General features: G+C 39.3%; 1 protein-coding gene across 2 annotated transcripts in view; it reads right to left on the reverse strand.

The window, feature by feature from the left end:
* Positions 1 to 25,790, reverse strand: part of LOC110193413 (ras-related protein Rab-20-like) — a 105,026-nt gene that overhangs the window by 46,874 nt on the left and 32,362 nt on the right. Inside the window, exon 1 of one of the 2 annotated variants that reach the window (XM_020965188.2) lies at positions 7,889 to 8,656. The exons of the other annotated variant lie outside the window; for it this stretch is intronic. Within the exon in view, the coding sequence (XP_020820847.1) occupies positions 7,889 to 8,060 (172 nt within the window). The 5' untranslated portion in view covers positions 8,061 to 8,656. Of the gene's footprint in view, positions 1 to 7,888; positions 8,657 to 25,790 lie in introns of those variants that run through there. 2 annotated transcript variants of the gene reach the window in all.

Here is a 25,790-nt window from a genome sequence, read left to right on the forward strand (position 1 = left end):
GGAGGATTTATCTGAATTGATGCAAAGAAGAACCAAGAAAAAATATACACAATGGCTATCACAATGAAAAGGGGGAGGGGTAAATAACAACAAACCAAATGCAGCAAAATTATAAAGAGCAGGAACCTCCTACCTTCTTTGTAGAAATGAGGGGTTATGGATGTAGAACGGTGAATCTAATGTCAGACTTTTTTCAGTATGTTTGTTAGTTTTGCTAAGTTTTTCCCCTCTTTTTTTCCCTTTGTTATTAGAGATTGTTCTCTGGGAAGGGAAGGGAGTTGTTGGGAAATTTAGGTGACATAAAAAGGTTATCAACAGCCAGAACAATGTAATGCATGTCTGTCATCTCTGTTTCTGGGGAAGCTGCGGCTAGCAGATTGCTTGAGCTGGGGAATTCTGAGTGGCAATGCATTCATCTGATCCTATATCCTCACTAGTCTGGCATTAATATTGTATGCCCTTACTCTCCATATAGATAGAGAGAGTGAGCAGGAATGATATTTTTAAGTGGGCTTTTGTTTAAGGGAACAATTCAGAGTCATTAAAAGAACAAACTAATTTCCCAAAGGCAATCCAGCTTACTTCTGTTCAGTGTAGGAAACAGTAAGTTCATGGTTGATTTGTACCATGTACTGATATGTTAGAAGAGTTGTAAAGATTGTCTAACCAACCGCGTATCATCACCCCACAACAAGTTCCCTTTTACTCACTTGGTTTTTCCTGGGTGGTAGTTAGACAAAACTCTTTTGAGTAATGTTGAATCTCTTTTAAGAGGATCTGCAATGTTCTTGGTTTTGAGGCAACCACCAAAATGTCACCCTTAAACAGGAACACCTCAAGGACCTCACCATCTTAGAAATCAATCCTCTTGAATTTGAACTCTGCTAGATCTCTTCTATGATTATGCTTAATACCTTTGGAAAAGCATGTGTCTCTCTGTATTTTTCCTTGATTGATATTAATAAACAGAAGAGTGTTAAAGGAAATTTTTTCTATTGTTCCATCTTTCAAGGTATCTTGCATGATTCTGATATGTGTCTGGGAGACATCTTGTTGGAGGAGATCCCTTAAGATGGCATTTTGCTATACCAAATTATATGTATATGCACATATACATATAATTTATAAATTATGCAAATTATAATTGTATGTATACAAGATTAGATCTAGATTATAAAAGTAAAAAAAAAAACACAGTGGGATTGTATCCTCTACATCATTTAGTCAATTGTGTAATGGTAAAGATATAGAATATTACCTGCAAGAACCAGTAGAACAATTTATACATCATTGTAAAGGCAAACAACTTTGAAAGACTTAGGAACTCTAATCAATGCAGTAGCTAGCTACAATTCCAGAAGAACTGATAATGAACCACACTACCCACCTCCTGATGAAGAGGTCATGGATTCAGGGTGCAAATTGAGATATATTTCCAATGAGGAAATTAGTTTTGCTTGACTGTTCATATATATTACAAGAATTTCCTTGTCTTTTTGTTACAATTGAGAAGAGTTCTCTCTAGGACAGAGAGAAAATAAATTTTTGCACACTAAAAAGAATGAAATTAAATTTTTTAAAAAAGTACCATCTAATGGCATACAAAGTTTTATATAGAATGATTTTTATCTCAGTATCTAGCCCCTTAGAAAATTTCTGTTGTACAAGCAACTCTCATAGTCTGCCAATCTGAAACCTCAGCTGTACCCGATTACAGTTGGTATGAAACTGGACCTTTCATATAGAGCTTTCTATTTAAAAGCAGTACATATGGGGTATGCTATTGTTATAATGCCCCTGTAACAGTTCAACTTAGACTAAAGTGAGTTGTCTATCCAGATTCAAGCAAGCAACAATTTAATTGACTAATTATGTGATAGGTAGAGCACTTAAGGCTAGTTGTAGGTTAATGAATCTAAATTGACATATAGGGTTGGGAAAGCATATAGTTAATCAGTGCAATATATAGCTTAACTTCCATAATAGCTATAACTAGAGTTCAAATTTCCCTTTGACATTATGTTGTGGGGAAAAAAACTTCCCTTTAAAGATAAACCAAAGAACCACAGTATGTCTCATATGTCTTATGCTTCATTTTGTAAAGCATTTTGCAGATGCACTCTTCAGTTATTCCTAAACACCTGATTCACTGAAGAATTTCCTTTCTAATTCATCAACGCAAACTTAAGTTGGCTGAAGCAACCTAACAAAGTACCTTCATGTTCTGGTACTAAGGAAGTGACCTTTCAATAAAACTATTGAAATGCAAAAAAAAAGAAAGGCATCTACAAGCTTAACTATTCCATTCTGATACCCTCATTGTGCATGCCCTCCAAGTGCTTGTAGATTATGCTGCAAAAGATTTTGCATGAAGAAGAAAATAATCTTAAAGGTTATTAGTTACTAGTAGTCTTTCAGTTATTTCTATCTGGTAACAACTGGGAATTTTTCCCATACCTCTGATATCCTCCATACTTTAACTAGGGAATCAAGATCTCAATGCCTTCAAAACTGTGTTACCTCCAGTATAGACTTAAGACTTATAGTCCAGCTGTTTTTCGCATTTTGTTTTCTTCGGTGCTATTTCCACTTCCTCATACAGCCCATCAGGTATTATAATATATTCTAGTCCAAATGTGTTCGTTCCATTTTCCTTTATGATAAAGAGTCTGTTATATAAAGACTCTTTTTCAATTTTTCATCTGTTTGTTTTTCCCTTTCAAGCCCAACCTTAAATGATCTTGGAATAAGGTTGTTTAGCTGAGTCACCTGACAAGCTTCCTGTAAAATTGTTTTTCTCTCTATTGCTTCTCAATGTTTTATAGCGCAATACTGCTCATAATCTTTGTCTTAATGCAGTCTTAGAAAGGTTCAGAATACCAAAGTCCAGTAACATGAAATAAACATGGAGCTCATAATAAGACAGACTTAAGTAGAGCAAGCCAGTTTTATTGAGGAGAGATAATAATTGAGGGTGGTCAGGGATGAAGGACACAAGGCAGTCCAATGGGATCCTGAATGAAGTTAGGCAACCTGGTGGGGCACTGAAGGGAATGGGGTTCTTCAGTTAAGATTTGGTGGTTTTCACAAGTTCTGGGATGGGAAGGATAAGGCATTGGGGGAAGAGATTAAGGGGTCTGGACTTGGGGACTGGTGCTGGGAGGAAAAAAAGACTCCTGGGAGCTTGTTGACTAGTTGCTACCGAAAACTTCCCCACAGGTGAGGAAGGGCCTTTGAGTTATTACTTCTGATATTGCTCTGTCACAGTGACTCAGGGATTTTGAGCTTCAGAACCAAGGCTTTTTCATTTACGGGTGAGGTAGCAACCTCTCTCCTTCTCTGCAATATTCCTTCTCTGTAATATTTGACAAATGAATTTATAGTTCAATCCCATGCTGTCCTTGCTTGTCATGTTGTAATGCAGAACATTATTTTACCATTTAGGTAGTAGAGCCCTTTAAGCCATGGAAAGCAAAAGTTGGTGTTTAATCTTGCCCCAGACCTCTTTCCTCCTAAATCTAAACAATAGTGAAATGTACTCTTGCATAACTCCACACAGCCCATACCTCCAACACAAATGGATAAGACAGCTTGCAATATAATGGCTTTAGATAATTATGTTTATACCAGAGACCAGGACACCTGGTCTGGTTTGTGTGATCTCTGACCTGTAATGATGGGGTGCTTGGGTGCTTGTGCTTGTACTTGTACTTGTGCCCCAATTTCTCCCTAGTCTCAGAAACACTGTCTCTAACAACCACTCCTCAGCCCAAGGACACTGTGCCTAGCAGTTATTCATGCATGGGCCTCAGCATGACCCTTATCTCCAGCTACACAGAGCTGGGCTGCTCAGGCCCCAGCCCTCAGATCACGTCTCTGGAAGCCTCCCAATTCCTTAGGAAGTTCCTGTGTTGTGAGAAAGCTTTCCCTTGTTGCAGAGCATTCTTTCATCAAGACAGAGGGAGAGGGGTGTCCTTGGCCAGCCCAAGGACTCTTCCTCCTGCCAGACTCCAAAGATCCATCCCCCTCCCTGTCCAGTATACTCCCTGTACTTTCCCATCCATGGCCCCCAAAGACACCTGCACCTTTGGATTACCTCATCAGTGTTCCTGGCATTTCTTTCCCATGCTCTTTTCCATATAAACCCTAGCTCGGCCCCTGATGGGGGCTGCTTGATTTGGATGTGCATACCCCTTGCAGCTGCACACTAATAAATCCACATTTTAAATTATGTCTGGGTCTCGCTCGCTGATTTCTCAGTACAACAATATCTCTCAGTTTGTTAAGGAGATTGAGTGTTGGCAAGCTGGAGCAGTTTCTAGACCCTTTATAGTGACTGATTTATACTGGATAAAGTTCTGTTGGAAATTTTTGTTTAGAGTCATGAAGACCAATAATAAGTTGTAATTCCAGGCCAACTACCCCCAAGAGAGGGGAAGTTCAAAAAACTCTCCTGGGTTTGTTAACTGAATAACCTCTGATATCCATCTGGCTTCATCAAATAATGAATAGAAAGCTGGTCTTGGAGTGAGACATACTTGGAGTCTTTCACCAAACAATAGAATAAAAGAACAGAAATTCTTATAGAGTGTTCCCTTTGTGGGGGGGGAGGTCAAAATTACTTTCACAATAACACCAAAATAATACTAAAATTTTAAAATGGTAAATAGCAACCAATATAACCCATATCAAAAAACTATTTGGGAAGGGGTTCACAACAATATTTAAGAGCATAAAGGAATCCTGAGACCAAAAAGTTTGTAAATCACTTTTACAGAGGATACTGGATTTGGGAGAAAGGAAGATTTGAGCTCAAATCCTGCCTCAAACACTACCTATGAGGCCCTGGATAAATTACCTAATTTCTCTGTGCTTCAGTTTCCTCATTTACAAAATAAAGGGATTGAATTTGATGACCTCAGTATACTTCAAGCTCTAGAGTTGTGACTCTGTGACCTTAAGGTGTCTCTGGAAAAGATGTGAGAATCTACTTCCTTAGATCTCCACCTGCCATTCTCCTAACTTTCTAAACTAAAATACCCCTTTCAGGTTATCACTGCTCCATATCCATAGTTCCTACCATTAGAATGTAAGCTCTTTGAGGGAAGAAATTGTTTTCCTTTTGTATTTCTATGCCCAGTGCTTAACAGAGTACTTGCTTATTAAATGATTTTCATTCATTAATTCATTTACCCTTTGCTGATGAGCTTCTAACTTAACTATGCCAGTTCTCAGGAAACAGACACCACTGAGCCAGTACCTGAAGTTTTTTCAGTTTAATAAAACCTGCCAGAGCTTGTGCTCTTCAAGAAATCAGGGTCACTTCCAAGAAACAAAAGTATTTCTAAATTCTGGAAATCACTGATGCGGAAAGAGAGGAAGACTTTACTGACATTGCCTTGGCTTTCCTCAGTGCTCCTCCCAATACCCCTAAATCCAAACACTTGGCATTCCCCAAACAACAAAGAAAAAATCAAGCATCCAGGAAATCTGAGTGTGCTGCAGCAGGAAACTCTGCAAAACATATCTAGGGCATCATCACATCAGCAGTATTTCAAAATTCTCCGGTGATTAATATGCCTGCTATAGATTCTGATGAAGAAAATGAAAAAAGTAGTACTGAAATAAATAGAAATTACTCTACATACTCTCTCAAGCTCAGTATTACATGGACTGAGATATATCAGAATTTGAGTAATGTCTCCAGAAACATAACACATTATAAAAGTTTGATATTAGCCTCTGAGGAGAGTCCTGTTCCCTAACACCAGACCACAGAAGGGACTCCACTAAACAAACTTTTTTCTACTACCACCACCACCACTCCCAAGTAGAAAGTAAGTTCCTTGAGGGCAGAGACTGTTTTCACATTGTGTATTCTTATCTCAAGGCTTAATCTCAACACAATAGTGTGTTATTCCATTGTTTCAGTCCTGCCTGAATCTTCATGACTGCATTTGAGGTTTTCTTGGCAAAGATACTGGAGTGGTTTGCCATTTCCTTCTCCAGCTCATTTTACAGGTGAGGAAACTGAGGCAAACAGGGCTAAGTGATTTTCCCAGGGTCACACAGCTGCTAAGTGTCTGAGGCCAGATTTGAATTCAGAAAGATGAGTCTTCCTGACTCCAGCCTTGGTACTCTATCTGATGTACCTTACTTTGGATTGGAAGTTTACACCAGTCCCAGCAATAAGACAACTGAAGACCAATCTGAAAGCATTTACTTAAGGGTTGTACATAACAGGCTTTTCCAAAAATACTTGTTGGTCATATATGACCACCTCTAGAATTAAGACTGAATATTAAAGAAAAGAATAAGGAGAGAACATTCACAGACTCTGTGAGTCTGTGCATAAAACAAAAGTAATGTCATACCTTGAAACTTCAGTGGGGGGAGAGTTTTTATATGGCTGAGCTTGATTTTAAAGGATGGTTATGAAAACTGTCTCCCATTTTAATCAGAACCTTATAAAAAAAAGAAATGCAAATACAGTGTGATCTTGAACTTCATTAATTCAAATTCGTTTGGTTTAACCAATTTAAAAAACAGAATCAATTAAAATCATGTTTACTCAGCAGAACTAGGGGCACACAGTTGGCAATTAAAAACCTTGGGCAGGATCCTTGTGCATTTGTCACTCTTTAAAATGTTAGCATCAGAGAAGCTGCATCTTGAAGCTTCAGCCACAAAAAAAAAAAAATGTATATTATTTCTTCACTTACTGGTTTTATTCTTTTCAGGGGGAATGGGCAATTATCAGTTCCACTCCACAGACTTAGCAAATTGAGACCTAGGTTTAAACTCTAATAGTTACATCTAAAAAAGTCATAAATCCCACCAAACAAGGAAAATCTCTCTCTCTCCCCCCTCCCCTCCTCTTCTCTTTCCCCCCCCTCTCCCTCCCTCTCTCTTTCTGTCTCTCTCTCTCTCTCCTCTAAGGAAAAGGAAAATCTCAAATAGTCTCTTATCTTGCCTTATCAATTGTAAAAAAAAAAAAAGTTATACTTAGCACTGTCATATGGCATGTGGAGAATATTGTTACAATTCAAGTTCAAGGGCTATGTTTCCCGGGTGGCCTCCACCTAGGGCCAAAGAGGGGAATCCCTAGGCAGGCTCAAATGGAAGTACTACTTTAAAAGAGTAACTTGACAAAGGAATCCTTTAGCATAGTGATCTTTCACTTTCCCTGTGGTGCAGAGAAAAGGAAGGAAAGGAAACTGTTGAAAAATGTAGTTGAGAGGACAAGGAGGATGAGATAACTTCAGTTAGCTAGGAGACAGTGAGGAGCGAGGTAAGACGAAGGCTGGTGCAATGAGAAAAGATTTGGAGTTAGAATATCATAATTCGAACCAGATTCTGCTACCTGTGGGACGTAGAGCAACGTACTTCAGCTCCCCGGACCTCAATTTCCACGTCTCTAAAACGACTGGGCTGAACTAGACCTGCAAGGTCTCTTAACGAGCTCTAAATCCTATGGTTTCTTTGCAGAGCTCTTTTTCTTTTTTTAAGATCTTTTCCTGAATGGAAGCTTCCCTCCCAAATTCCTACAGAGTCGATGTCCCTTCTCCCAGAAGTGAGAGGGGCAATATTGGTGTGGAATCAAATCAACAAGCATTTATTGAACCAGGTACTGAGCTAAGCGCTGAGAATTCAAAGAAAAAGCGAACATAATCTTGGCCCTCTAAGAGCTTACCTTCTAAGGAGAAAAGACAACATAAACCCTAGGCTTGAACGAGGCAGGGACTACCCCGGCGCTGTAAACTTTACCTTTCTAATCCTCGGGGTTTGGACCAGATGACCTCTAAGGTCTCTTCCAGCTTCTAAAGTTTTAGAAAGAAAGAGAGGGAAGAAAGAGCTTCCTGGGGAAAAGCCCGGTCGAGGCAGTTACCTGCAGTGTCCCAGATGGAAATGTTGTAGGACCGCCACTGCTTCAAGTAGAAGGCTCCCCCGACCGTGCTGACAGATTCTTGGAAACGCCTCTCCATGTACCTGTGCAGCAGCGAGGTCTTGCCGACGTTCATGTCCCCTAGCAGCACAATCTTCACGTCTGGCTTCCTCATTTCCTCGAAATGAGCCCGGGACCAGCAGACGATTCCGGGAAGCTTCTGCCACCCTCTGCCCCTGGGAGTCCGACTCCCACTGGGCAGCAGCTGATCAAGAGGACCCGAAAGTCCAGTCCCGCTTCCTGAAGCAGTTCGGGGCTTCTCGAGGGCAACTTTTTTTCTCGTCTGGCAGCACCCCTACTCTCGGGATGTCCCCTCTTGGGGGGGGGTTTCGGGGGAGAGAGGTAGTCAAGGAGTTAGTCTCTCCCAACAGTCGCAGTCTGAGGAGTGACAAGTTCTGAGGTTCCCCCTGACACAGCCCGGACTTAACCTCTGGGCTTCCGAGGAGGAGGAGGGTGGGGGGAGGACGGAAGAGGAAGCGCGTTTCCACGCAGAAAGGGTGCAGGAGCAGGGGGAGATCCAGCCCCGAGACCCACGTGGGGGCCCCCAATCCACCCCCACCGCGGCCCTCAGTCTCCTGATTCCCTCTCGAGTAGCTTCATCCCCTCTTCTCTTCCCTGTATTCAGCCAGAGTCCACTCCAGTCGGCCCCGGACTGGGCTCCTCCCTCTGTCCTCTTCCCCAGCTGAGGCTGCCACTGCAGCGGCCCCTGGGGACGCCAGAGGGCCGCGCAATGCCCAGCTCTCCCCCAAACTCCCTGCTCCCAGCCCTGTCCCCAGACTCCCCCGACTCGCAGACCCTCCCTTCCCCCCACCCCAAACCCCGCGGCTGGAGTTTGCGTTCTCCAAAGATGAGTAACCTTCCTTCTTTAACCTGACTATGCAATGACAGGAAAACGAGAGAATCAAGATGGGGGGGGGGGTGGCCAGTGGCTGAGGAGAGGAGTTCCCAAAAAAAACCTCTAAAGATCTAAATAGGCTAGATTGTAAACTGCTTGAGGGCAGCGCCTCTTTGACTTTCATCTTTGCGTCCCCAGTGCCTGGCTATTTGTAGATGCTATTCTTATTGATTGATAGATTGATTAATTGATTTCTTTGACACTGTGGAATGGGGGGGCGGGCGAGAGTCTTAATTCATGCATGATTTCAACCATCCATTATTAAACTACTGATGAATGCAAATCGACGATGAGGGAGGCATCCCCCGATGTCATAAGAAAAGAGAAGATTCCCCCAGCACACAGAAATGGGACAGTCATGACAAGCTAATGGTTGCACTGGAAAGACAAGCTGGAATGGGTCGTGATCCGGGTAGTTGGAGGGAATGAACAGATGAGTTCACAGATCCACTGGATACCGAGAATTTAAATCAAATCAAGTTAACAAGCGTTTATTAAAGGTTTATGTGTGGGGCAGCTAGGTGGTGCAGTGGATAGAGCACCGGCCCTGGATTCAGGAGGATCTGAGTTCAGATCCAGCCTCAGACACATAACACTTACTAGCTGTGTGACCCTGGGCAAGTCACTTAACCCCATTGCCTAACTTTAAAAAAAAAAAAGGGTTTATGTGCCAGACCCTGAGCAAAGCACTGGAAATACAAAACAAGCTGAAAAAATGAGCAGTCCAGGCCCTCAAGGAGCTTATTTTCAAATGGAGGGAGACAACACATAAAATAAAAGAAAGGTGAAAGGGAAAGGAGGGAGGGAGACGATGAAGGTGCCTGACCTGGAGCGTGTAGAAAAAGACTAGAGTCAGGTATGCAGGCAGGAGAAGAATGAAGACCTGGCTAGCCTGGGCCTCCTTAAAACGGAGGTTCTGAGGAAACCAGCCAATCAGAGGAGAAGGCCCAGCAAGGTGGATACTTCCAGCATGTGAAGTCCAAAGGTGAAATGAGCTTCCAAGGTGAAAATGTTCCTAAGGTGGGGTAGAGAAACCAGGACTATTTGAGAATGCACAAGGTCCTCCAACACAGTGAGACACAAGCTAAAGCCAAGTCCATGAGCAGTTAATTTAGCCTCTCCTCTCATACTGAAAAAAGAAAAAAGATTACCTAATTGGGTTAGCAATTCAGTCCTAGTTCGTTTTGAAATTTTGTTTCCTTCTGTACCATGGAGAAAAATGGGTTATAAAAGTGCATCTAAGAATTCCAGAAGTATATTGTCCCCAGTAGAATGACAGAGTAAACATTTTTCTATCTTGGCCTTTTTCTGGGTTCATTTTTTTTTTCATTTTATCCCTTTGGATTCATAAAACTTACTTGTTTGGCTTATATTTTTAAGCTTTTTGAGGGGGAGAGGGGCAGCTAGGTGTCACAGTGGTTGGAGTGCTAGAATCTGGAGTCAGAGTCCTGTTCCTGAGTTCAGATCTGGTCTCAGACACTTGTGAAAATCACTTAATGCTGTTTGCTTCAGTTTCCTATTCCATAAAATGAGTTGGAGAAGGAAATGGCAAACCACTCCAGTATCTTTGCCAAAACAAACAAACAAACAAACCTAAATGGCATCACAAAGAGTCAGACACAACCTAACAACTAAAAATTTTTAACTTTAAATTATGTTCCTATGATCATAGATTTAGACTTGGAAATGACCCACAGGCCACACAATCTAGTGGTTCAGGTAAGTTACATGTCTTTCCTTGGGATACATAGTATCAGGATGATTTTTTTTTTTTGGTGAGGCAATTGGAGTTAAGTGACTTGCCCAGAGTCACACAACTAGTGAGTGTTATGTGTCTGAGGCTGGATTGAAACTCAGGTGCTCCTGACTCCAAGGCTGGAACTCTATCCACTGCACCACCTAGCTGTCCCATCAGGATGATTTTTAATCCAGTTCACCTGACTCCAGAGCCAGTGCTCCTTCCACTATAACATGCTATTATACTTACCATTATTTGATTTTCCTATCCATTTGAAAACATTTATCTGCAAAACAGGGTCACTGTAAAAGCAATTAGTAACTGTAATGCTTACTACCATTCACATTTATATAACGGCTTTTATGGTTTACAAAGCATTATCTTCTTAGCACTGTGAAGTAGTACAAGTGTTATACCCCTCTTTAAGGAAAACTATTTCAGTATAAAATACTAATATAATGGGAAAGGCACTAGCACTGCAACCCTGAAGATTAATCCTAGACCTGCTCCTAGCTTTGACAAGCATTCTGGGCCTCAGTTGCCAACAATTGTACAAAAACATTTCTAAGGTTCTTTCTAGTTCTAAAAGTGCTGTGATTGTATGCTTTATTAGTATTATAATTTTTTTTAGAAAGACTTAAAAGAAAGGAGAGACCATAGGAGAGGAACTTTCTATTCTTTTTGAAAAGATTATTTCATTTTTATGTAATACTTTATAACATCTTATCCCTGGAAAGTGATCAACCTTCATACTGACAACAACTTTAAGAGAAGATAATTCAGATTTGTTTTTCTAGAAGTGACCAGGAAACTGAATTCCTTTTATTAGGGAGCAATTACAAAAATGTTTTTCAGCTAAATTTTCAACAACAGCTGATGACTTTTTGAATGAAACTCTCCCTCACTTAAATCCAATTCGTGATCGCGTCAAGACATCATCCTTGTGATATCATTTGTTCTCTTTGAAAACAATAGGCAGCAACAGCAACAACACACTGAGATTAAAAAATTTGTTCAAATAGCCTAACAGGTTTTTAGCAAGTTTACAAACCCTACAGTAAAATGCTCTCAGACATAACAAGCCAAGTCACAAGGTATTTATGAAGTGCATACGGTGTGCCAGCCGCACTGTTAAACACTGGGAATACAAATAGGGTCAAAAACAGCTCCTGCCTGGAAGGAGCTCACATTCTAATGGGGCAGATAACATGCAAACAACTATGTTCAAACACTTACAGAATAAATTGGTAATAATCCTTTATGGAAGGCACATGGATTCAAGGGGACCTGGAAGGAATATTATGATTGGAAAACTAGGTGTTTTCTAAGAAAGCTGATATAGGAGAGAAAGCACTTTGCCTTCTTGAGCAAGTGCACTTCTCTGGGTCTTAGTTTCCTCATTTGAAAAATAGGAATACTATTTCCTGTCCCCACAAAATTGTGCTGAAATTCAAATGAGATCTGTATTTGAAAGTACTTTCTATGGTGTTATAGTAAGAGCCATAGGTACAAAAATATACATAGTAGCTCTTTTTGTGATAGCAAAGAACTAGAAACTAAGAAGATGACACCTATTTAATAAATTAAAGTGTGAATAAATTACATCCAAATAAATTATAGTATATAAGTGTCATGGAAAACTATTGCGCAGTTTAAAAAAGTGAACGTTTTGGAGAATGCTAGGAAGGCTCATATGGAGCTGATGCAGAGTGAAGTAAGCAGAACCAAGAGAACAATTTATACAACAAAAACGCTATAAAGACAAAGAACTTTGAAAAACTTAAGAACTCTGATCAATGACCAACCACAAAACCGGAGGACTAACAATGAAAAATGCCACCCACCACAGAGAGGTGATGGATTCAGGATGCAGAATGAGATATATTTGGGGGAATTTGTATTGCTTGTATTTGTTACACAGTTTTGGTTTTGGTTTTCCAGTATGAGGGGGGAGAAGCTGGAGGAAAAAAAACAGGTTTTTGTTTATTAAAAAAACAAATTTAATTTTAAAATGTTGGGGTTTATTTTTTTAATTCTGAACTTAACAAACATCAAATAAAATTATTATTTCCACATACAATGTAGAACAGAAAAGGATTATGTATAAAACTGAATTACACAGATTTCCTTTCCTCTTAAGTAGACAATAAATTAAGCATGTAGCTTTCAAATGTGATCTACTTCTCTGTGCCTTATTTTATCTTTCCTTCTCTTATATGCATTTTAAAAAAAAGTACTTCAGTGAAATCTTAGGGACTATGGTCTGTACAACAATTAATCACAATTCCAAAGGACTTATGATGAACCAGGTTACCCACCTCCTAACAAAGAGAAGATGGATTTGGTGCAGGTTGAGACCTCTGGCTAATGGGAGAATTTATTTTTCTTGACTACACATGTTTATAACTGGGAGTTTTGTTTTTCTTCCTTTCCATTGTGGGGGTGGGGGAGAAAAAGCAGATCTTCATTTGAAAAAAAATACTTCTATGATCCTTTATTCTTTCCTTTTTTTTTCTTCTTTTTTTGGCAACTGTCACTAACTACTCCCAACCCAACCTCCTCCTCACTGCAAAAAGAAAAACAAAAACAAAACCTTTGCAACAAATATGCATAGTCAAGCAAAAAGTTTCCACATTCACTGTGCCTAAATATGTGTGTCTCATTCTGCACAATCTGAGTATTATTAATACCTACTTTTGGTACCACAGTAAGGATAAAATTTCTCAGTTTATTCCCTACATTGTTCAGAGAATACAATAGATGGCTAAAAGAATATTGAACTAAGAGTCAGAAGACCTGGGTTCAAATACTATCCCTGCTACTAACTGATTTGCCATAGGCGAGTCACTTGCCTCTAGTCCATAGTTTCCTCCTCAATAAGTTGAGAGAACTTGAAGGTACTTAACAACTCTAATAGCATGTTCATCTAAATCAAAGGTTCCCAAAGTGGCTTATACTGCCCCCTGTGGGGAGCTAGAATAATGGGGGGGGGTAGTGGTAGTAGCCTTGGTGCAACTGGGGGCATTGAATAAAAATAAAGGGGCGATGGAAGTATTAGGAAAGAAGAGCAGAAGTTTTGAAAAACCATTCATACATGTTTATGTTGTGCAACAGAGTTAAAGTTGTAGTGATTACATTATTTTCCGAATAAACACACAAAATGCAAGTTATAACCTATCAGTGGGCAAGTACACTGACAGGTCTTAACGAGCAAGTATTGGAAGGCAAAATCCAGCATGCATTGGCAGGAATATGTGAGTGTAATTTACAATAAATTTACAATACATTATTAAACTTAAGATATGTCATTTTTTAAATACATATTTTATATTTTTTTGAAATGACACAAATTTCAAAAAAAAGGTTAAATAAAGTAGATTTCCAGGGGGGTGCCAAATAATTTTTTTTAAAGGGGTAGTAGGCCATATAAGTTTGGGAACCTCTGATCCCAATGCTTCTCTCTGCGCACCTACATGATCAGCCTCAGCTGCCCCTTCCTTTGGACAAAACAAAATATTTTTCCATGGAGTAGTGAATGAAAAAAGCTCCTGGATGTTGGCATAAGAATCACATTTTTTTTCATTTTAAGAGTTAAATGCAGTTATGATACTGCTGAGAATGACTTAAATTACAAGTGTCAAGACCTGTAGTGATAATGGAAAAATGTGTTCAAAACAAGTTGTTCCCTCAACACCAAATTACCTGGGAATAAAACTATACTGTTGACAGTCTTGAAAATTGTGATCCTTTGTTACAAGGGAAGGGTGAAGGAGTCATGGGAAAGTAATGGGGATATAAAAAGAAAAAAGAAAAGAACATCAATAAAACATTTTTTTAAAAAATGCATTAAAAGAGGTTCCTTCAGCATTTTTAATAAGTTTGATCTCCACTCTCTCAAGGTAACAATGACCCTTTACAGACCCTCCTACCTCATCTAACCACCATCATATTTCTTTCCATATTTTTACAGCCAAATAGCTCATACATGTGCCTCCACTTCCCCAACACCAGCTTCCTCCTTAATCCTGGATAATCTAGTTTTTCCGCATTCACAGAATCAACAAGCTAGAAAGTGCCTCAGAATCCATCAAGTCTAACAAGAATCCCATTTACAACATTCTTGACAAGTAGTCATCCATTCTCCACTTGAAGCTCTCCAAAAGGTGAAATCCTATATCTTCTTGGATAACTCATTCCACTTTTGGATCGCTCTAACTGTTAGGGAATTTTCCTTATATTGAACTGATATTCACTTTCAAGGGTCAAGCAGATGAAGTCTCCTCCCCTCCAAAACCTGATTTGGAGTCCCCGTGTCCTGATTAGTGGTATGTCTAGGCTGAGGTCCATCAACTCTGCATTCTCAGGCCAATTTCTGGCTAGGCACCACGTAGCCTGAAATGTACTCCTCCTCCCTTTCAGGTTCTGAAACTGAAATCAAACCATTGCAAAGGGTCATTGCAAAGGATATATCCCACTTCTTTTTGGCCTCATTCATCATCAGTTAAGTGTACAAAGCAAAATATCTGGGTTTTAAAAAATTTTAATAGTATTTTATTTTTTCTAATTACATGTAAAGACAATTTTTGATATTCATTTTTTATAAAATTTTGAGTTCTAAATTTTCTCCCTCCCTCTCTACCCTTTCCCCTCCCTAAGATGGTAAACAAATTGATATAGGTTATATGTATGCAGTCATGTAAAACCTATTTTTATATTAGTCATGTTGTGAAAGAAGAAACAGTTTGCAAAAAAAAATACAATTTAAAGCAAAATATCTTTCTGTGGTTACCCTTTCTATTTGTTGTTCAGTCATTTTCAGTCCTGTTTTACTCTTTGTGACCCTATTTGGAGTTTTCTTGACAAAGATACTGGAGTGGTTTGCCATTTCCTTCCCCAGCTCATTTTACAGATGAGGAAACTAAGGCAAACAAAGTTAAGTGACTTGAGTAAGGTCGAACAACTAGTGAGTCTCTGAGGCCAGATTTGAAATCATAATGATGAGTCTTCTTGATTCCAAGTCCAATACTCTATCCACTGCGCCACCTAGGTACCCCATCCTTTTTGTATTTATATCCTAAAAGCTTAGCACATTGCTTGGTACATAATAAACCCTTAATAAATGCTTTTTCACTCATTTTTTCATTCATTCCTTACAGTCATCATTATGATTTTTTTTTAAAAAGCAGTTGAGCATACCTACCTACAAAGTACTAAGTCTACAAAACATGCTCCCTCTGCACCTGTGGTCATGCCATGGTTCTGTTGACAAAAGCAATATGTGTTATATTCTCTCTAGCAAAAATCAGTCATTACAAATCATATGAGTCTAATTGCCTTTCAACAAAATTTAGTTTATTGCTGTCATTCAATCCCTTTTCCATATGGCTGCACAAGATAGCTATCATGCTGTTCCTAAGTCTTCTCTTCTCCAAACTAACCTTTATTAGTTTTTTTTAAACTGATTTTTGTACATCTAATCTTTCACCACCATCACCACCCACTCTTTCTCTCTCTATGACTAATCTTCTCTGAGATGGCTTCACAATAGTAGGTCAGGGTTTCCACAGCGGAAAGACAGCTGCTACAACTCCCTACTCTCAAGGTCCTAGGAGTAACTTTTTATGGGTGATTATTCCTACTAATGCGTTAGTCAGTAAGTCAGTAAACATTTATTAAATGCCTACTATGTGCTATATACTATGCAAAGGGCAGGGGATAAAAAAGAAGCAAAAGACTGTTCCTGCTCTCAAGGAGCTCACAATCTAATGTAAAAACAAACTATATACAGAATAAATAGGAAACAATTAAGAGAAGACAGTCACTAAAATTAAGAGGAGAGTTGGGAAAGGCTTCAGGTAGAAAATCAGATTTTCATTAGGAGCTGAAGGAAGCTAGGGTAGGCAGTAGATGGAGATGAGGAAAGAGCATTCTAAGCACAGGGCATTGCTGGAGAAAATCTTAAGGGGAGATATAGAGTGTCTTGTTCCAGGAATAGCCAGTGTCATTACATTAAAGAGTCCTGGTGGAGTATAAGGTTTAAGAAAACTGGAGAGATGTATGGGGAGGGAGAGAGAAGCTAGGTTATGAAGGGCTTTGAATGCCAGAGGATTTTATGTTGAATGCTGGAGATGATAGGTAGCCACTAGAGATTACCTGGGTGACATGGTTGGACCTGAATTTTAGGAAAATCATTTTGAAGGACGGAGGATGGAGGATGGGTTAGAGTGGGGAGAAACTTGAGGCAGACAGGCAGACCCACCCACAAGTTACTATAATAGTTTAATAATCTAGCTTGAGGTTTTCCTTTAAACAATCAGCCATTGACACTCAATTTACCTTAACCAAAACATTTACTGAAAAAAAGCAACAAAGTGGTGGAGGGATAGGAAAGGAAAAAAACATTTATTAAGAGCCTAATATGTGCCAGGCTTTGTACTAAGTGCTTTACAAATACTATTTCATTTAATCCTCCCAACAACTCTATGACGTAGGTGCTTTTATGATTCCCATTTTAGAGTTGAGGAAACTGAGGTTAAATGATTTGTCTAGGGTCACACAGCTAGTAAGTATCTGAGGCTGGATTTGAACCCAGATCTTCCTGACTCCAGGCCCAGAGCTCTATCTACTGCACCACCTAGCTGCCAAACACATAATATTTCTACAACATTCTACCCATAAACCTGGGTCACATTTTCCCATCAACACATGGAAAATGGGTACACGCACAAAGTCTCAGAATAGTTAAGAATGCATAGGGAATACATGTGACCAGGGCAGTGTACAATTCTGGGATTATAAACTTCAGTAATGCTCTTTTCTGTTTCAGGAATTGCTCCTAAAAAATTCCTTGATGAGTATAATTTCTAAGTGAATAAATGCTTCCACTGCTAAACAGAACTGAGCTATGCTCTGCTGGAAATCTTGCCAGACAAGGCCTCTCAGTTAGATTGATTGATCTGCTGGACCATAGATATTCCTCTTCTAAGCTGTTTCTCTGGTCAGCCGGCCTTCTTCAATGGTAACTCTTGCGTGTCCTAGATGATGCCTTCAGCTGAGGTAGTGGTATGATCTTTTAGGAAAAAGTAGGAGCCCTTATCCTAAATCAGAGGAAAGCTCTCCAGCTTTGCTCATTTGACAAGATGCTTATTTCTTATGCAAATGAAACTTTGGAGCATAAAACATTGAAGTTCACTTCATCCGGTATTCAATCCAAAGTTCTACGTATAGCTTGTCATTTGCAAATAAGCAACTGCTATCTCAGAAAACTGAGGCACATAACTTGGCAACTGTTTTCTGAAGCAGATTTATAACTCAGACAAGTTAATGGTGTACCATAGCTTCCAGTTATCTGAATATCCTGGTCATGTTCATCTAGACTTCAACTTATCAGTCTAAAATGTGCTTTCCAGAACTGAACACAGGCCTCCAAAGATGGATAAACAAGGACAAAGTATAATATAAATCACCTCCCTCAATTTTGGATGCTATACTAATAAAGCCAGCCTAATGAAACTGACATTTACATGCTGTTTGACCAATATCTCTGAGCCTCAGTTTCCTCATCTGTAAAATAGGATAACACTTCAAGTATCTGCTTTAACCAAACCAACCTGAGGATCAAATGAAATAATGCATGTACAGGACCTTGCAAAGTGACAACCATGATTATTCTGAGCTCCGATTTCATCTCAGAGGTGTAGAGGGAATTTGGATAAAAAGCACAATCCACAGAAGCATCTCCAGTGAAAAAAAGAATCAAACTCCTTGACCTGCATGAGGGACATTTAAAAGGTTATTCACATAGCTCAAGCTTTTGGTGATAAATGTTTCTACTGGAATGAAGTCAAGCTACAATTTTATATCAATAATCTGCAGAAAAAAAAATTCTTAGGTTTAATTTTTGTTCTAGCTTAGTCTCCTCTTTCCTTTTCTGGCTGGCTCATATTTCTGCTCAAAAGGGCAGAGGTTATCTCTGTTCTCAAAAGTAATTTGTAGAATATCTATATTTCCAAGAATAAAAGCAGAATATCATTTAAAAAATACCCAAGGATGTATTTGTGATGAAAGAACTTATTTTAGGCAAGCCAAAAAGAGATGAGGTGCTATAATCTAAGGCAGGAAAGAATGGATCAGGTTAATGTCCCTCCATGACTTCATTGTAGATCACCAGCTCCTCAACTACAGACTCCAGAGCTATCTTTGACTGGTTCCTATCCTTCATTTCACATAAACTGGTCCATGAACAAGACCTATGATTTCTTCCTTTACAGTATTGCTCATGCACGTCTCCTTTCTACCAAGAGGTCTAACTTCTGGTCATCCTCACACACAGACTATTGAAAAGTCTTTTTCTAGTGAATTCCTGAAACTAAGACCAGACTCTGGTCTTGGGGTGGGGGAGGAACTCAAGGTCCTTGAGCACAGCCTTTTGACTGAATCCAAGTTTTACAGAACAAATCCTTTTAGTAAGGGGATTTGTTCTGTGAAGTTTAGATTCAGCCAAAGGGCCACACTTGAGGACCTAGAGGGCCACATGTGGCCTCGAGCCTGCAGCTTCCCCACCTCTGGACCACACCCACTCAGATCTACGCTTAGAAATTTGGAATATCAGAAAAGGAAGGTGGAAAGACTTATATTTACTGATGTAAAGTGAAATGAACAGAATCAGGAGAACATTATATATAGTAACAGCAATATTGTGTGATGATCAACTGTGAATGACTTGGCTATTCTCAGCAATGCAATGATCTGAGACAGTTCTGAAGAACTTAATGATGAAAAATGTTATCCATCTCCAAAGAAAGAACTGATGGAGTCTGAATGCAGATCCAAACATACTTTTTCTTTACTTTCTTTATCTTTCTTGGGTTTTTTGCCTGTTTTCTTTCACAACATGACTAAAATGAAACTATGTCTTGCATGAATGCACATACGTAACCTATTTCAAATTGCTTCCTTTCTAAAGCAGGGGAGAGGGGAGGGAGGGAGAGAATCTGGAACTCAAAAATTTTTAAAAGAATGTTTAAAATTGTTTTTGCATGTAATGAGAGGGAATTTTTTAAAAAGGGAAAAAAAGAAATGAAAGGAACTTTGTATATTTAGCATAATGGCTTTACAGATGAGGAAATTGAGGCCCAGAGAAACTATGTGATTCATCTATGGTCAGCTAATTAGTGGCAAAGCTAGAATTCACACCTTCTAACTTCTAGTCTAATACTCTTTCAGGGGTGGGGAACCTGCAACCCCAAGGCCACATGTGGCCTTCTAGGTCCTCGGGTATGGCCTTTTGACTGAGGCCAAGTTTTACGGAACAAATCCTTTTATTAAGGGGATTTGCTCTACGAAGTTTGAATTCAGTCAAAGGGCCTCTATGCTATACTGATTCCTTTGACCACTACCAAAGCTGTCATAAGAATAGTAAGTGTAAAGCTGGGAGAGACCTCAGAAACAATCTATAGAGTCCATCTCTTCTCTTTCTAATCTATAATCTGACCTCTTTTCTTAGACAAATCTACTTTTTACCCCTGTGTTAGATGGGCTAATTTCTGTGTATTGTCAAGGTGCTGTTGTATGAGACTGCCTTATCTACATTTTATATTTCCCCTAGTGCCTATAAAATAATGCTTACTTACTGTGGATATTATTAAATATTTGGGGCACTGAATCAAATGTGTAACCCAGGGCTCAAGTTTAAGCAGTTGAGTAAAATTCTCCGTATTGGTAAAGAAGCATCCATGCCTCAAGAGGGGCAGAGTTGGTGACATCTTGGGAGTGGAGAGATCCTGGCCTTCTGACAAGAGCAGAGTGAGTCAGTCTCATGGCCCTAATCTCTTGCTTAGAGAGGGGCTGAGAAGACTCCAAAGATGTATCTACCCATTCATGCCTCCCTATGAGCTAGGGACAAGTAACTTAACGACTATTTGCCCTAGTTCCTCATCTGTAAAATAGAGACACACTGGAGAAAGAAATGACAAATCACTCCAGTATCTTTGCCAAGAAAACGTAGAGTCAGACACAACTGAACAACTGAACAACAAGTAGTTCATGGACCCTTGGGCTGTAGTAGGAGTGGGGAACCTGTGACCTCGAGACCAACTCTAGGTGTTCAAGTGAGGCCCTTGACTGGATCCAAACTTCACAGAATAATAGGACCTAGATGGCTACATGTGGCCTCCAGGCTGAAGGTTCCCCACCCTTGGGCTAGAGTGTCCAAGTGAGTCAGTCTCAGTTTGGGAATAGGGAAGTGGGTTGAGAAAATAACAGGAGGATCTTAGGCTAAGAGACAAAATTCTCTTCTGGGGTAGGAGTAATTTAAGCATAGTGGAGTGAGACCCTGGGCCCAGAGAGTATCATGGGACAAGGTAGGCTTGGAAAGCTCTAATTAGATAGGATAATTTACACTCTGAGACTAGGTAGATTTATTTTATTCCCACTTCTGAATACTTTACCCTGGCATAGTATTTTTTTTTAAGTGAGGCAATTGGGGTTAAGTGACTTGCCCAGAGTTACAAAGCTACTAAATGTTATGTGTCTGAGGCCAGATTTGAACTCAGGTACTCCTGTCTTCAGGGCCAGTGCTCTATCTGCTGAGCCACCTAGAGGCCTCACCTGGCATAGTATTGATGGATAGATAAATATTATTTATGTATGTATCTATATCTACATATGGATATATGTACATTTTCCCTTGTAAGTAGTCTGGTCTGAGGCTTCAGGTTCAGGATTGGAACAAAATTAGACACAGAGTTTGTTAACTTAGTGACAGCATAGAAAGGATATTTCTTATAGATTTGTTCAGGGAGAGGGCACCCCCTTCATCTTCATAAAACACCCGGTCATCATGGTTCTTGGACATGGTGATTTGCATGGCAATGGGACTTCTGCCAAATCTGAGGGTCACTGATTCTTTTATCCTTTTTTATGCCATAGGTGACTGGGAAGCTGCATCAATAACTCAAGTCTTGACCCCTGGATCAATCAAATTTTAGGGACAGATGCCCTGTCTTTTAGAGAAACTAGTCTATCCTAGGTGGCAAGGCTGTAAGCCACCAGGAAGCAGTTTCAATGGCTTGAACCTGTGTGCCCTGAATCAATCAAGTCCCAGGATAGCTTCCTTGTGGGATTGGCAGACCAGATATTGACTGAGAAGCTAGCCCCTCCAATCCTAAGAGTTTTTGAATAGCAGAAAACACAGGAGAGTGTATGAGTAGTAGAAGAAAGAAATGTATTGAATTGGGAAGCGGGAAAGGGTCAGCATATCCCACAATAAGAGGGGAGCCGGCAACAGGACAGCAGATGACGCAGAAGGAAGGAACACCAACTATGAGATCCTTAGCACTGGACTTCCAGAAAAAGGCTGAGTAGGTAGATCTCGCATGAGGATTGTCAGGATCTCCAAAATCCCTGAGACTACAAACCCAAGAAGGTTATTTCTCCGTTTTCCTATCTCCTCTTTCTCTTTTCCTCTCCTTGGGGGTGTTTATTTCTTGACATTTCTCTCTGTTGTTGTTGGGGTTTTTTTTTAAGTTTGTTTACCTCTCTATTTGCATTTGTCTTTTAAGGTAGCTAGTATAAACGTAGCTAACCATTGCATTGCTAATCTATGTGTCTGCATAAATGCAGCAGAGAGGGGCTGTTGGGGAGCATCTGGACAGACAGAGAGAGAGATTTACAGTTGTTGTATTTGTCAGGTTGGGACTGAGGGACAAGAAGAGGAGCAGGGAGGAAGGACAGTTGGGTGACTGAGAGCTTAGCACAGCAAAAAAAAAAAAAAGAGAAAGAATAATTTATTCTATTTTAACAGAATAATGGGTGCTTGCAAAACCTTTATTTGGGGCCAATATTCTATCTAGAATGTCCCCAGTAGAAATAAGGCCCCTCCTGGTTCTTTCTACCTCATCAAAATAAAATACTGTTAATCATTCCATTTCTACAAAATGGGAACTGGGAGCTTAATGAGAGATAACCAGTAATCAGAATCTAGAAAATGTTACGTGTTAAGGAATCATGAGAAAGTCCTTGACTATTGTAATGCACTGAGAGTAGGAGGAACAGGAACTTGTAACTAGAGTTAATTTAATCAATGTCCTTCAGAATGACATAGAATCTTTTGTCTAAGGCCTGGTAAGTGTTCCATGTGAGCTTTCTTTTTACCAGATCACAGATTTAGAGCTGGAAAGGTCAAATCCAACCCCCTTCCTTTTACAGGTGAGGAAATTGAAGCACCAAGAGAAGTGACTTATCCACGCAAGACAGGTAGGATTTGAATCTGGGCCCCAACTCCAAATCCAGCACACTTTCCACTATACTGAAATTTACTTATTACTACTTTAAAGAAACTGGATCCAATTAGATTTAATTTTGATGAATCTAAAAGTTTTCTCACTAAGACTGGAGGCTAGAAAGGCCAGACCAACATACAAGAAAGCTGTAATCAATCAATCAATCAATAATCATTTTTTAAGCATCTGCTATGTACTAGATTAGGTGGTGCAATGGATAAAGTGCTAGACCTGGAGTTAAGAAGACTCATCTTTCTGAGTTCAAATCTGGCCTCAGACACTTACTAACTGTGACTCTGGGCAAGTCATTTAACCCTGTTTGCTTCAGTTTCCTCATCTGTAAAATGAACTGGTGAAGGAAACAGTAAACCATTCCAACATCTTTGGTCTCAGTTGAATCAAAGACCTAATCAGTCTTCTTTGAATAGAAAATAACACATTTCAGGGAGATATCTTAATTTCTTGACTAAGGACATTAGAGAGAAGTTGTATTTTCCCCTCCCTCCTTTTTTCAATAAGGTCCAAACTAAGGGCAGAAATGTCTTTTTGATTAATACAATTTAGAGAGGTGTCCTCATGTCACTGCCCTTTTGCAGTCCAAGGAAGCCTGTTGACCTCTTCTCAGAATAAAGTTAAGTGCTTAAAATAAAATATATAGGATTACCAAGGAAAACATTTATATTAAAATACAGTTATCGATTTTTTTAAAAGTTCATGGATCCCATATTAAGAACCCCTGAGGGACTGGTTAAGGAGGGAATCAATTGCCCTCCGCCTCATTAGCATTACTATTGTTCTGTTTGATAATTAAAAATCCAAAACTTAAACTTTATAACTTTGCTTTACTTTGCTATGAAGTTTTATCTTTTGCTTCAAGATTGGAATTAAAAGTAAGATGGACATAGCTTGGAGAGTAAGGGAATTCTGATTAGCAAAATGAAGTTCTATCCATCTGAAGCATACAAGTGAAATTGCTTGTATGTTAATGATTGTTCCTGATTGGACTAAAATGAAAAGTATAAAATTTTTCCTCCGCAGCAGTGGTATATAATAAGCAGAAACACAAGTGTTGTGGTTGACTGAAGTGGGACAAATATTTGAACAAGCAAGGAATGAATAGCAGAGGTAAGATCAAGAGCCAGTGATTGGAACTAAGGTTAGGTCACGGGGAAGTCAAGGTTTAGGATGAGTGCAGTTTGTCCTTTGTTCTCAAAAAGGACCATGACATCAGGACTTTCAAGTGAATTGGATTTAAGTGAGGGAGGGCTGTGAAAAGTCACCAGTCTCACTTTCTCCTCCAGAGCCACTGGGGTCCAGTGGTAAGACATAGATCTGGATAACTAGAGATGGCCCCCAAAAGCTGAGACTATTCATTAGAGCAAGCAATCAAAGTGGGGATGAATAGAAGTCAGAGGAGGCGGAAGGTGAGTGCCTATTCTCTATGGCAAGAGGAGCAAACAGTTGCATGGCTGAGGAAGTGTGGAAATCAGCTAAGAAAAACCAGGAAGGCAAGAACTGGGTTATGGTCAGAAGTAGCAATGATATGTACAAAATAGGGTATATTTGGCTAACAGAGATTTCCAGCTATGTGCCTACTTTCAACTGTTGCTCAGGGCTTTGAGGTACACCATCTAAACCTTACAAGGCCTAGGATAGAATTTTTTAAAAATTTCTTTTCTGTTTCATACTTGACAATCATCAATAGACATAAACATATAGAAAGATTGGGAAAAGAGGATTGTGAATGAAATTGAACTTCTATCATGAAGTTTTTTTAAGTACATATTAAATTTAATACAACAGTACCAACCCTAGTCCTTCTCCTCTTTTCTTCATTGTCTTCTTCTTTAGAGGGGTACTTGAACTTTATTTTTTGGATGCTTGTAGTAGTTTTTCTTCCAACTGGAAGCTCTGGATTTTGGTTAGGATATTCATGAGTGTTTTCAATTTGGGGTTACTTTTAGGAGAAGGTTACTTGGATTTTTCCACTTTTTTATGCGCTTGACAAGCATAAAAAATGAATAATTCCGTATACAAAGAACAGAAAATGAATTTATGAAATATTTATGAAACTGTGACTCTGTGCTATGTGCAGTTTAGTTTTTTTATATTTCAAATTTAATCCAGTAGTTCCAAACTGCCCAACTTGTCGGTATCTCTAAGCTCCCGTCTGTTTTCTTCCATGTATTTTTTAAACATTTCATTGCTGTTCCTTTCTTTTTTTGGTTTAGCCATTAGTGCCCCTCCCAATCTCTCCCACCCAAATTAGATAAAGAAATAAAGGCCCTCCATTGTAACAAACAAATGTAATGAAGCAAAATAAACCCACTTATCAATTGTGTCAGAAAACATAAATCTCATCAAGGCAGGAAGCATGATTCTTCCTAAATCTCCTGGAGTTATGTTTGGTCACTGCATTAATGAGAATTCTTAAGCTTTTCACAGTTGTTTTCCTTTATAATGTATTTGGCATTATATAAGTTGTTGTTCTGGTTCTGCTCATTTCATTCTGCATCAGTTCATATAAATTCTCTTAATCCATCCCTTTTGTCATTTCTTATAAAGCAATAATATTCCACTATATTTATCTACCATACTTTGTTTAGCCATTGCCTAACTGATAGGCTACCCAGTCACTTTGTTTCTAGATTTTTGATACAACAAAAAGGGAGGTAGGGAAGGATGTGAAGGAGAGAGAAAGGAATAAACATTTCTATACACCTGTACATGCCACACAATTTGCTAAGTGCTTTTTAGAAATACTAACTCATTTGATCCTCAAACCAACCCTTCAAGGTATGTGCTATTATTATTCCTACTTCACAGTTGAGGAAACTGAGGAAAATCGAGTTTAAGTGACTTGTCCAGGATCACACAGTCAATAAGTGTCTGAGGCCAGATTTGAACTCAGAATGTTTGGACCACTCCACA

The sequence above is a fragment of the Phascolarctos cinereus genome, unplaced genomic scaffold (assembly GCF_003287225.1).
Source record: "Phascolarctos cinereus isolate Bilbo 61053 unplaced genomic scaffold, phaCin_HiC Scaffold_7;HRSCAF=346, whole genome shotgun sequence".
Classification (NCBI taxonomy): domain Eukaryota; kingdom Metazoa; phylum Chordata; class Mammalia; order Diprotodontia; family Phascolarctidae; genus Phascolarctos; species Phascolarctos cinereus.